The 14,184-nt window shown below is 37.9% G+C and overlaps 1 protein-coding gene across 1 annotated transcript; it reads left to right on the top strand.

Annotated features, from left to right (window-relative positions):
• The first annotated feature begins 1,020 nt into the window (after positions 1-1,020).
• On the top strand, positions 1,021-6,744 carry LOC129283243 (uncharacterized). The gene has a single exon (XM_064112632.1). It carries the CDS (start codon positions 1,021-1,023, stop codon positions 6,742-6,744), a length of 5,724 nt encoding a protein of 1,907 aa, XP_063968702.1.
• The last annotated feature ends 7,440 nt before the right edge of the window (positions 6,745-14,184 follow it).

Below are 14,184 nucleotides of genomic sequence, written 5' to 3'. Positions count from 1 at the left end.
TGAAAGCTGCTTTGAAGATAATTTTGTATATTTAATTTTTCTGAAAAGCCATCAAATGATTTAATGTGTTAAAACTGAAGAATTTCATTGGGTCTGAGGGTCAGACTACTTGAGTGAGTACACACACGTTTTCCTATGTATTTACACTGTGCATGTATAGTATATGTGCTATGTATGCCTTGTCTGAGGTTCTTTATTAATAGCGCCATCTCTTGGTGAACTGAGGTAATGTGATATTGGAATCAGTTCTGGAGATTCTGTTTGAGAATTTGTATCAACATAAATCTAAAGCATCCTACATGGGATTGCCCTATATAAGAAGATTTTTGGAGGCAAAGAGGTCAGTAGAAACATTGATTTATGTATTTAAGAAATATGAATATTATAATGCAAGAAAAGTTGATTCTAATTTGGTTTGATTGACATGACAGGCTTAATGCATTAATGTACATGTATGTGAAGAAAGATAATACAGAAAGTGTGTTTGTCAAATGCATATCTCTTGGAAAGCACACTTTATTCAAACACCTGATAATGCTATAGTTTATTCATTCCAATTGATGATGTCTAAGAGACAATTTTATGTTAGTATTAAGTACATGAATTTCACAGGTGTAATTTAATGTTGATTGCTGAAGTTGTTTGGTTGTATACAATTTAGTGAGAAGCTTTTCAGTGCTAAATATATCAATGTATCTTGAAACTGGATTGTGATTTACATTCAGGTCAAACGATTGATTTATCATAATGGTCAAAGTCATAAATGATGTAAAGGTTTATTGCTCTTGTACTTATGACTTTCCTATCATTTTGTTTCTACCAACAGTTTTCACGGAATTTGCTTCATGTCAATACAGAGAAAATATACAGAAGGAAATGAATGAAGAATAAAAAGGATGACATGAAACTTTATATTCCTGTTGAGACCTTTGTTTTTATTTTTTGAACTCTCAAGCAAGTCTTCAGTTACAGTGAAAACTCTATGCAAAGACTTATCATCATTACAAAAAAGGATTCAAGATGTCCGAGCCTGCTGAATTAAAGAAAGTCACAGCTAATGGCGGTGGTGATGCAAGTGTAAGAACAAGGAAGCCGACTGAAAAGGGAATTCAAAATCAGTTGGATGCGAAGCTTAAAGCCTGGAAGAGTTCTCTCACCAAATGGAGAAGGCTTTCTAATAAACTTAGAGAGCTTCTAGTTGAAGATGATGTTGAATCTTCGGTGATAAAGGATGGCCGTGATAACTTGCAAGCAGCCATGGACAATGTCATCTCAGTGCAGGAGAATTTAGCCGAATTATCTTCATCCATAAATATTAATGATAGCAGTGAGGAGAAATTGGATGAAATTGAAGAAGAACATTCCTCCTTGATGAAGGACACTTTAAAGACGCTTCTTGCACTACGAGGCGAAATGTCTTCACATAAAGGAACTTCTCACTTGTCCGTCTCGTCAACATCACGAAAGTTGTGCCAGGAGTGGGTAGACGATTCAAGGAAGGTAAATTCTCCAAAGGAAAAGGACATTACCACGATGAGAAGAATTGATGAACCAACCTATGATCCTGAAGCAGTATCACACAAGAATGCGCATACATCAAGCCTTCATAAAGAAGAAGTTGCCCTTGCTAGTAGTTTGACGGAACTTCTTCGCTTGAACAGACTTCCAATACCTGAGCCTGGAGTTTTCGATGGTAATCCACTGGAATTCACATCATGGAAGCGAAGTTATGACGCTCTCATTGAACATCGCGGTATTCCAGCCGGAGAGAGATTTTACTTCCTGCTGAAGTATCTTAAAGGTGCACCATTGGTGTTAGTGAAAGGATACTCCATGCTAGGAGATGACGCTGCATATGTGGAAGCCATGAAGGTGCTACAAGAGAGATATGGAAATCCCTTTGTTATTTCCAATGCCTTCCGGGACAAACTCGATGACTGGCCTAAAATCAGCCCCAAGGACTATTTAGGCCTCCGGAGATTTGGAGATTTTCTTCACCAGTGTTGTACAGCAGCCAGATATGTCCATCACTTACATCATTTGGATGATGAAAGAGAGAACAAAAAGTTGATGAGCAAACTGCCTGATTGGCTAATCACAAGATGGGGCAGGAATGTAGTCAAATGGCGGCAAGACAGAGGATCCTTTCCTCCCTTTTCTGTCTTCACAGAATTTATCAGCAATGAGGCAGATATTGCTTGTGATCCGATCACTTCTAATCAGACATCACCCTTGAAAGAAAGGAGACAGCAGTCTTCTAATGTGAGAACATTATCAACCAGTGTGCAGGGGCAGCAAGCAAATGGAAGGAAAGGAAAATGGAAACCCCTTTGCACCTACTGTAAGGGAGAACATCATCTTGTTACTTGTAAATCCTTCATGTCACAGACATTAGATCACCGAACCAAGTTTGTTTTCGATCATGGTCTGTGCTTCGGATGTTTAAAGTCCGGTCATCTATCTAAGAATTGTAGGAAGAGGTCATCATGTTCAACATGCAAAAGACGTCACCCCACTGTTCTGCATGATGAAAACTGGACAGAAAGACAACAATCTAAGAAAGTTGACATAAAGAATGAAGCTGAGGAAACTCAAACCACAAGATCTCATGCTTCAACCACGAAGGACAATCACAGATCTCTAAAGACATCTACTATAGTTCCTGTGTGGCTATCGCATGAATCGGTACCTGGGGAGAGGTTAGTGTATGCTATGCTGGACACTCAGTCAGACACAAGCTTCATTTTGGATAAGACTAAGGAAGCAATGGGCATTGAAGGAATAGCAGTAAACTTGCTTCTTTCGACCATGACGCTAGCCAATGAGAGAATTTCGAGTGAAAAGATCAGTGGACTTAAAGTTCGAGCATTTAATGGAAGAGAAGAAATTTGTTTGCCCCCAACTTACACTCGGAATATTATGCCGGCAAATCGAGAACACATACCAACGCCAGACATTGCTAAGGCGCACCCTCATCTTAACGACATAGCCAAACATTTGATTCCCCTCCAAGATTGTGAGATTGGACTTCTCATTGGCTATGATTGTGCAAGGGCCCTCACTCCGCGAGCTGTGTTAAGCTCCCCTGATGATGGTGGACCATTTGGACTACAAACTGATCTTGGATGGAGTGTTGTCGGTACAATGGAACCCAACTATCATGACAGTGCACATGATCATATTGGAATCAGTCATCGCGTTATGGTGCACGTTATTCCAGAAGAATTGCAAGTAGATGGCCATCCAACCACAGTTACCTTCAGCCATCAATCAAGGATTAAGGAGGAGATCACTCCTTCTCAAGTCATACGTCTTTTAGAAGCAGACTTTGCACCAGAGAAAAGACAAAGGCCATATTCGAGGAATGACTTGAGATTTCTAGAGATAATGGAGCGTCAAGTTCATGTGTCTGAAAGTGGTCATTATGAGATGCCTCTGCCATTTCGTGATGAAAATCCTACTCTTCCAAATAATAGGGTCCTTGCCGAGAAAAGACTCAATCATCTCAAGACAAAGTTTAAGAAGGATCCTGCGTACCATGAACAATACACAAAACAAATGAATACCCTCTTCAATAGCAACTATGCAGAGGTCGCATCAGAATCAGGAGAAGAGGGTAAAGTATGGTACATTCCCCATCATGGAGTGAAACAGCCCAACAAGTTGAGAGTTGTTTTTGACTGCAGCTCGCAGTTTAGAGGAACTTCATTGAATGCTCACTTGTTAACAGGACCGGACATGACTAATACCCTCACCGGTGTTCTTTGTCGATTCAGGAAAGAAGTCACGGCCTTCATGTGTGACGTGAAGGAAATGTTCCACCAATTCCAGGTAAACAAAGAGCATAGAAACTATCTCCGGTTTCTATGGTGGTTAAACGGAGATGTTAGTCGCCGACTTAGTGACTGCCAGATGAACGTTCATCTGTTCGGTGCCGCTTCATCGCCTGGCTGTTCGAACTTTGCATTGAAGCAGATTGCAAAAGACTATGCAGATGAGTTTGGACATGATGCATCAGATTTCATACAGAACGACTTCTACGTAGACGATGGGTTGAAATCTGTATCAACCGAAGATGAAGCCATTGATCTCATCATGAGGACGAGAAAGATATGTGAACGTGGACGTCTTCACCTGCATAAGATAGTATCTAACTCCAGAAAGGTAATGCAATCTGTTCCAGTTGATGACAGAGGAAAGGACCTCAAGGAATTGAATCTTTCGCAAGACACCTTGCCTGTGGAAAAGGCTCTCGGAGTCCAATGGTGCATTGAATCAGATAAATTTCAATTCAGGATCAACTTTCAGAATAAACCACTGACTCGAAGAGGAATCCTGTCTACAGTCATGTCAGTGTATGATCCTCTAGGACTATTAGCACCCATAATACTTCCTGCAAAGCTGATTCTCCAAGAATTATGTCGAACTTCTGCTGAATGGGACGACCCCTTATCAGATGCACTCAAAGCTAAGTGGGAACAGTGGAAGACCGACATTCTCCAACTTCAGTACATCTCCATCGATAGATGCTACAAACGAAAAGACTTTGGAGAAACCAGAGATGTGCAACTTCATCATTTCAGTGATGCCAGTAACGCCGGTTATGGGCAGTGTACCTACCTGAGACTTACAAATCAAGAAGACAAGGTGCACTGTACCCTGGTGATGGGAAAATCTAGGGTCACTCCTATCAAGACAGTAACCGTGCCCCGACTAGAGTTAACAGCAGCCCTGTTATCTGTGAAAATGAGTTCCTTTCTGCAAAATGAACTCGATTTTGTAAATGCCAAGCATTTCTTCTGGACTGATAGCAGAGTAGTTTTAGGCTACATTAAGAATGAAGCAAGACGATATCATGTTTTTGTAGCCAATAGAGTGAGTCAGATCAGAGACGAGTCAATGCCTTCACAGTGGCATCATATTGACACCAAAAATAACCCTGCTGATACAGCTTCAAGAGGACTCACTGTCAATCAGATAGAGCAATCGAGATGGTTAACTGGCCCCAAATTCCTATGGGAGAAGGAAATTCCAGCTATTGAAAGTAAGGATGATGGCGAAATGCTTCCTAATGACCCTGAAGTGAAGCTAACTCAAGCTCATGCTGCTTTCAAGAAGAATGATGAGTTTGAGCTGGAACGACTAGACCGATTTTCCAGTTGGCATCAAACCAGAAGGGCTGTAGCAAATTGTCTCAGACTAAAGTCCTACTTAAGAAGACGGTGTGAACAGAAGCATCAGAGAGCTAACCAGAGGAGCGATGCTAAGAAAACAGTTATTGAGCCTATGTCTGCTGAATTACTTCTCCAAGCAGAAAAGGAGATAATAAGGCATATGCAGAAAAAGGCATTCCATGATGAAATTCAAAGACAGGAAGTTATGAAAAATGCCACTCAGACATCTTCTCGTGAGAGGAGACGTCATTGTAAGACTACCAGCCGTCTACATCAACTTGACCCATTTCTAGATGGTGAGAACATCCTGAGAGTAGGAGGTCGCTTGAGAAGGTCTGAAACTTCGTTCACAAACAAACATCCCGCCATCCTACCTCAAAGTCATGTTACAGACCTGATTGTAGCTCATTGTCACGAAGAAGTTGCTCATCAGGGAAGAGGCATGACTACCAACTGTATCAGATCCCATGGTTATTGGATATTGGGTTGCAGTAATCTTGTATCCAAGCTCATCTCTCGATGTGTTACCTGTCGGAAACTACGACGACCTACACAGGTACAAAAAATGGCGGATCTACCAAAGGATCGTCTAGCCTCTGAACCGCCATTTTCTTACTGCGGTATGGATTGCTTTGGACCATGGATAATCAGAGAAGGCAGGAAGGAGGTAAAGAGATATGGCCTTCTTTTTACTTGTATGTCATCGCGTGCAATCCACATAGAAGTACTGAACTCATTGTCCACTGATGCTTTCGTTAACGCCCTTCGACGTTTTATCTCTGTTCGTGGTCCTGTTCGTCAACTGAGGTCGGACAGAGGGACAAATTTTGTTGGTGCCAAGAATGAACTCGTGAAAGCTTGGAAGGAGATGAATCATGAGAAAGTTAAACAGCATTTGCTCAGAGAAGGATGCGATTACTTTGACTTCACCTTCAACTTCCCCTACTCAAGCCACATGGGAGGAGCTTGGGAAAGGCAAATACGTACTGTTCGTAGAGTCTTGGAAGCATTGCTGTGTCAAAATAGTCAGCAACTGGACGATGATTCACTGCGAACATTGCTATGTGAGGCAGCAGCTATTGTGAATAGTCGTCCACTGTCTGTAGAATTCCTGAACGATCCATCTCACCTAGAGCCCATAACTCCAAATCTATTGTTGACTCAAAAATCAAGGGTAATACTTCCGCCACCTGGTATTTTTCCTCGGGAGGACTTATACGCAAAGAAACGGTGGAGAAGGGTTCAACATCTAACAAATGAGTTTTGGTCCCGATGGAGAAAGGAATTCCTGAGTCAACTTCAATCAAGAAATAAATGGACTGTTCCACAGCGCGACATGAGGGTTGGTGATATCGTGTTAATCAAAGATGAGAATGTTCCCAGAAATATGTGGTCTCTGGGGAGGATTGTTGAAACATATGCTTCTGGTGACACTCATGTTCGCAAAGTGAAAATTGCAGTAGGTAATTCGAAACTGAACAATCAAGGAAAGCGTGTCTCTCCACTGTGTCATCTTGACCGCCCAATCCATAAACTGGTTCTTTTGATCGCGCAAGAAGACCAAGTATAAATTCCCAGCCAAAGAGCCTATAGACATTTAATTAGGATTTTTGCAAACTTCATAATTGGATTTGCTATCTTTCATTTAAATATGTAATTAATTGATATTTGTATAAAGTGAACTCAGAAAATACAGTCAAAACGTGAATCAGAGGAAACGTTCATTTTTTGTTTGTGAAACCGAGAGACATTCATATTTGGGAACATATTTACTTTAGACTCTAATACTCCGATTGGATAACGATGCATTTCGAATCTACAGAGAAGACTGTATGAACATTTATGGTTGAAGAAGGATGAACATTTGACATAAATTTGAACTTCTCTAAGAGTAACTTAATATTCATTTTAAGGTCTGAAATTCAGACTAAGAGTTACATGTATCATATTTTTATACATGTATTCGAGTCTGATTCCAGACTACATGTTCATGTTCAGTGATATATAATATATGATCTTGTACTTTAAACTCATAATGATCTACTTGTATACAAGTACAACACAACAAATTGTGAATTGCTCTTAATCAGGTCTGAATTTTGAGACTATTTATACTGTGGCATAATACAAAGTGCTTCCTTTTCGATTACAAATAAGTCATGTAGATTTCATTCCACTTGTAATGTGCATCTAATGACGGCACATGTGATACATGTATATAGCGTTTTCAAATGATTGACAAAGGTTTTGTCCAAAGGATTGATTTTTTGTATGCAAAATTGTATGCAAGTGAGTTTTATGAATCATATCACCTTAATGATATAATGATTTAATGATATCAACAGATCAACTTTTGGACTATTCCAGTTGCCCCAGGAACTCCTCGGGTTGCCTAATGTTCCATGATATGTAGGTAGTATAGTGTAAGTAGAGAAATAGAATGTATTGTATCATGTCTTTCAACAAGCAGTATTTAATTGACGTGATAAACGGTGTAGTCAGCACTTTTCAATTACAGAATCATACAGTTTCGAAGATTCAGGTTTTGATTTGAACATGACAAATTTCCGTCGGCTTGATAAAATGCTGAATTTGGTAATAATGTTAACTTTGGGCACCGGATGGTTTAGTTTTTTTTTTGTGCCTTTTTTATTCAAAGAAAATATAAAATTTGTAATGATGGAAACGAAACAACAGTGCACAATATTTGACATTTGTTTCTGCTGTAAGATATCTCAAGCTGTTCTTTGCAAGTGTAGCAATAATGAAGTGTATTTACTTTATATATTAAAGCTAATGAAGTACAGCTTTCTGACTGAGCATGTTGGTAAATTAGAAATTATAATTTAAAGGAGCCATGTAATGAAAGCTGCTTTGAAGATAATTTTGTATATTTAATTTTTCTGAAAAGCCATCAAATGATTTAATGTGTTAAAACTGAAGAATTTCATTGGGTCTGAGTGTCAGACTACTTGAGTGAGTACACACACGTTTTCCTATGTATTTACACTGTGCATGTATAGTATATGTGCTATGTATGCCTTGTCTGAGGTTCTTTATTAATAGCGCCATCTCTTGGTGAACTGAGGTAATGTGATATTGGAATCAGTTCTGGAGATTCTGTTTGAGAATTTGTATCAACATAAATCTAAAGCATCCTACATGGGATTGCCCTATATAAGAAGATTTTTGGAGGCAAAGAGGTCAGTAGAAACATTGATTTATGTATTTAAGAAATATGAATATTATAATGCAAGAAAAGTTGATTCTAATTTGGTTTGATTGACATGACAGGCTTAATGCATTAATGTACATGTATGTGAGGAAAGATAATACAGAAAGTGTGTTTGTCAAATGCATATCTCTTGGAAAGCACACTTTATTCAAACACCTGATAATGCTATAGTTTATTCATTCCAATTGATGATGTCTAAGAGACAATTTTATGTTAGTATTAAGTACATGAATTTCACAGGTGTAATTTAATGTTGATTGCTGAAGTTGTTTGGTTGTATACAATTTAGTGAGAAGCTTTTCAGTGCTAAATATATCAATGTATCTTGAAACTGGATTGTGATTTACATTCAGGTCAAATGATTGATTTATCATAATGGTCAAAGTCATAAATGATGTAAAGGTTTATTGCTCTTGTACTTATGACTTTCCTATCATTTTGTTTCTACCAACAGTTTTCACGGAATTTGCTTCATGTCAATACAGAGAAAATATACAGAAGGAAATGAATGAAGAATAAAAAGGATGACATGAAACTTTATATTCCTGTTGAGACCTTTGTTTTTATTTTTTGAACTCTCAAGCAAGTCTTCAGTTACAAGAAATGTTTTTTTTTGCCTCAATGGGGCCTCAAAATGGCAGATTTTTACATTAATAAAAGATTGTCAGCACTTCTCACAGATAGATAAAAGGTTACTCCTTTGTCATAAAGTGGTTTCAAATGAACAAAATAATGAGGGTTTACTACATGTACATAGTACTAGTAGAAATGATATCTGCCTCAATAGGGACTTCAAAATGGCAAATTTTCCAAGAAATAGACAAACTTCGGAAAAAGGATGGGGTGACTTTGGCAGCCCCCCCCCCCCGTAGGGAAGGCCTTTCGGCCACTGAACCCTATAAAAGAATATACAGATATTAGAAAAAAAAAGAGTTTGAAGAAAGAAAATGGAATATGGTTCGGATCAGAATGATCCCCAGTGAACATGCTAATTAATTCATGCAGCGTTGGATCTCAAACTAACGGCACTACAAGATTGTGAAAAATAGCCCATATATGGTAGCTAAAGCCGCATACATTCGTAATTCCGAAGCTTCGTTATTCCGAAGGTTCCGTTATTCCGAAGGTTCGTATTTCCGAAGGTTCGTAATTCCGAAGGTTCGTTAATCCGAAAACGAAATAAGGTTCGTTAGTCCGAAAAACGAAATGAGGTTCGTAATTCCGAAGGTTCGTTAGTCCGAAAACGAAATAATTAACGAACCTTATTTCGTTTTCGGACTAACGAACTTTCGGAACAACGAACCTTATTTCGTTTTCGGATTATCGAACCTTCGGAAAAACGGACCTTCGGAATAACGCCACAAATGTTCGGATTAACGAACCCTTTTACGTTTTCGGATTAACGAACATCGAGGTATAGGCAATTTACGTGTTTCGGAATTACGAACCTTCGGAATAAAGAACCTTCGGAATTACGAAGTGTAACCGCTAAAACATATTTGAAATGTTAGAAAATATTGCCAAAATCTTAATTTGTTATGAATAGTGCATATTTAGTATCACTGTAGTTACAGTGGCGTACCGTGGGTCACGGCATTGGGGGGGGGGGGCACCAACACAAAATTTGAGTCACTTAATGAGCACGCGAAGCGCGCTTAGTTGCCAGGTATACTGACCTATAAGTAATAGTGACATTTTAAGGACAGTGCCATTAAAGCGGATATGTATCTCACTGATCATATAATGCGAGCGCGAAGCGCGAGCTGAAATTTTTTGATATTCAGAACTAAAAAGGGACATTATAAGCAAATTTTTGTAATCATGATACATACCTGTCTTGCTAAACAAACAGTATATACATGTCTCACCATAATCATCTAATGCGAGTGCCAAGCTTGCGTATGCTGATTTTGTTAGAATTACATCTAAACACATGAGGCACTTTTTGTAGTCGTTGTAATCATGATTATCATACGCATCTCACTAATCAAATATTGCGAGCGCGAGCTGAAAATTTAGGAAATTCAGACCTTAAGAGAAGCATTCTAAGATTTGTTTGTTGGAATTCACGAAGACCATACATATTTCACTAACCAAATGATGCGAGCGCGAAGGGCGAGCTGAAATTTTTGTATATATTGACCCTGAACAGGGCTATTTTAAGGGCTATTTTTTTAAGGAATCCATTAAGAGTACACATATCTCACCATAGTCATCTAATGCGAGTGCCAAGTGCATGCTGATGTTACTAGAATTACATTTAAACACATGAAGCACTTTTTGTAGTCATTGTAATCATGATTATTATACGCATCTCACTAATCAAATATTGCGAGCGCGAAGCGCGAGCTGGAAATTTACTTAGTTCAGAACTGAAGAGGGGAATTCTAAGGCTTGTTTGTAGGAATTCACGAAGACCATGCGTATTTCGCTAACCAAATGATTCGAGCGCGAAGCGCAAGCTGAAAATGTTTGATTTTCAGATCAAAAAAAGTTACATTTTAAGGACTGATTTTAGGAATTCATGAAGAGCAGACATATCTCAGCTATCCAGTAATGCGATCGTAAGCACGGACAGGTAGTGTTTTATATTAAGACCTTAAAATGGGGCAACCACTTTAAGTAGTCATGAAAAAGAAGCATATGTAACTACATAAAACAATAATAATTCGAAGTGCGAGGAAATATATTTGGTGGATATTGACTTGAAAACGGGAGGTTTTAGTACAACGGGATTATATATCTCGTTAAACAGACGATGCGAGCGCCAGGAACAATGAAGACATAGGCCCTGAGCAAATTATGTTTCATAAAGTTATGATTTTTTTTAAGTAATATAACATAACATAATCATAATATAACATTATAATGAACAATAATTTCTTATTTCCCACTACGTTTCTTTCCCTTTCTCCCTCTTTTTCTCCTTTTCCCCGTTTTTTTTTTTTTTTTTTTTTGCCAGCCGATTGGGGGGGGGGGGGGGGCACGTGCCCCCCCCTGCTTCCCCGTAGTTACGCCACTGTGTAGTTATATAGAGCGCCTCGTGTTTAACAACACAAAATCACTTCTCTACTTGAGATGGAAGAATGACGTATTCATGACATATACAAGCCCGGAGATAATTATGGCAAGTTACATTTCACCTTACCCTATTGATTATTGATTTTTTTTTCATTTTTTATTTTACATCGCTCTTTAATTCCTCTGTAAAAAAAAGTGATACCATAATTTGAGACTACTACCTACCTAGCAGAAATCTAGATAGTCCACACTATCCCCCTATGGTGTCAAACCTATTCTGTGGTGTGGGTTGTACGAACTCCTTAAATAGGGCCCCTATGAGATTTTGCTCCCGGACTACACTGTCTACACTCTAAAAATAGTTGGGCAAAAATAACCAACTTTTAACCAACCCTGGGCAACATACTGTCCACACAACTATAGGTTAAAATCTGTCCAAATTTGGGTAATAAATTTGTTCAGTTGGGATTGCCAAGAATATATTTTTTTAATTACCAAACACATTGGACAGTATGGTGCCCAACATGTTAAGTATGTAAAATGGTGAGAGAGGAAAGACAAAACATGAGCTAGACAGGAGAGACAAAATCGCTATAGAGCGTTTTTTAGAAACTGTCAGTTAATGAAACTTGATAATTTTATTTCGTCTATGCCTGTAGAAATTATGTAATTTGTTGGACCAAAATAAGAATTAAAAACAATCAGAATTTAATCATTTATTTTTATTTTTTTAAATATCATTATACAGGATAACAAGTTCAAAATGACTGTTTTTCAGCATGGTCCTGTTAACAAGAAATAACAATATATACTTCATTTGTATAAATTATTGCAAAACCATCCATTGCACAAATTGAATGCATAAGATATTGCATACAAAAATTTCAGAGCTATTTGCCAAATATAATTCATGAAGAATATCCTTAAAAAATGACAAGGCTTGCAATCATCATCTGACCATATCGATATCAAAGATGATGAAAAGTGTAAAGTTACTTTTTGTCAAAGACCGAGTGAGGAATTAAAGGTTTTCTGAATAGTTACCCCCAAAATGATAATGAACTTGCGACCTTTTATGATTAAAAATATATTGGACATTATTATATTGCGTAACATGAAACAGGTCCATCATCATAGACCCACTGTAAAGCCGATATTATTTTCGTTTTGTTTTTGGGGGGTGTTTCATAAAGTTAATTTTGTTTTAGCTTTATCAAAGTAGGCTTATAGGTGTATCCTTTAGAAAGGGCAGGCTATATCTGTCCCTGAACTTTGGTGATTTTGGTATAGCTCTTGGATATAACCAACCACCTTATCAGTAGAACAACAATCAGTGGTGGCACCAAGGGGGGGGGCATTTGCCCCCAGTCAAGATCATTGCCCCTCCCCCATAAAAGTTTGAAAACTGAAGAAAGAAATGTAGTAAATGATATCATAAACATCCTACTCAAGCTATAAATTGCTCTAAAGCAACATATTTTTACCCCTCAAATATTGAAATTTTGTCATCATACCACTGTTAGCTCCCAACAAAATCTTTCAGGTCATTATGTAAATTCAAAATGTCGACGCGCTTCGCGCTCGCAGTGGCTGTCGATTGAGATGAATAAATGCGCTCAATAGGATAACATGGGACTTTAAAATCCAGTTTTCAAGTCGATTTGCACAAATTCTTCTTCTAGAGATTCGATTTTTCATTATTTGTTTAAGCAAGATATACGCATCCTGCATGCATGTTCATATTAAAAACAAATTGCTGAATGTCAAACTTTTTCAGCTATGCGCTCGCATCCATTGTTTAGTGAGATACCCATCCTGTTCATCATTTTACAAAAAAGTTCTTAAATTACGTCAAATTATCAAAGGATGTTTTTTTAGCTATCGCTTTGCACTCGCATTATATATTGGAAAGATATCATCTTTACAGTTCTTAACAGGTCCATTTCCCAGTCAGTAGCGCCTATAATAGAAATGTTAGCTCGTGCTTCGCGCTCGGGATTTTGTGAAGTAGGAAAAAAAAAGTCAAGTCCGCATTTGCCCCCCCCCTCCCCGTTTGAAAATCCTGGTGCCTCCACTGGGAACAATAATTTCTTCAATTGGTCAGCAGATAGTCAGTAGGGGGCCTACATGTGAAACCACCCCCCCCCTCCCACATGCCCACAAGAATGAAAATACATCTCTACATTAGAATTAGTAACAATTTTATTAGTAGTGCACTATTATTTTTGGGGGGCTATCATCCATATTCTTCTTAATTGTTATTATTATTAATATTTTTATCATTACTATTATCAGTGGTATAGTATTAGTGCCATTAATATTATTATTATTATTATTATCATTATCATCAAGTCCTGTTTATAGCCTGCAGACGGTTCACTCAGACGGCCCTGTTACATGTCCATAAATACAAAAAGCAAAGAAAAATAGAACGATGCAAAAAAATGAAAATAGGCCTATAAAAACATATTGTAAGTTTTCAAACAGACAAAATAAAAATCACGAAGACAACTTATAATTTTCAATAAAAAGATAAATTCACATGGTAGCCAACACTTGGAGTTAGGGTTGACAAATTATCAAACTACGTCTTGTACATTAAAAGCAAAATGAATGAAAAGAGCTACCTGGAAGATTTCACGACTAAAACTGCATGCAAGTATAGCGTATAATATTATGCAAATTGTTTAGGTTTAGATTTGCACAAGAACCTTTTTATTGAATATAAAAAAAAAATCGAACAACGTGATTGTG

Source organism: Lytechinus pictus, chromosome 17 (assembly GCF_037042905.1).
Source record: "Lytechinus pictus isolate F3 Inbred chromosome 17, Lp3.0, whole genome shotgun sequence".
Taxonomy (NCBI): domain Eukaryota; kingdom Metazoa; phylum Echinodermata; class Echinoidea; order Temnopleuroida; family Toxopneustidae; genus Lytechinus; species Lytechinus pictus.
The sequence above is the reverse complement of the archived record's forward strand: the minus strand, read 5'-3'. Positions and strand labels throughout refer to the sequence as shown.

Excerpts from the sequence above, each read along its gene's own strand:
- LOC129283243 (XM_064112632.1), top strand. The coding sequence starts at position 1,021 with ATGTCCGAGCCTGCTGAATTAAAGAAAGTCACAGCTAATGGCGGTGGT.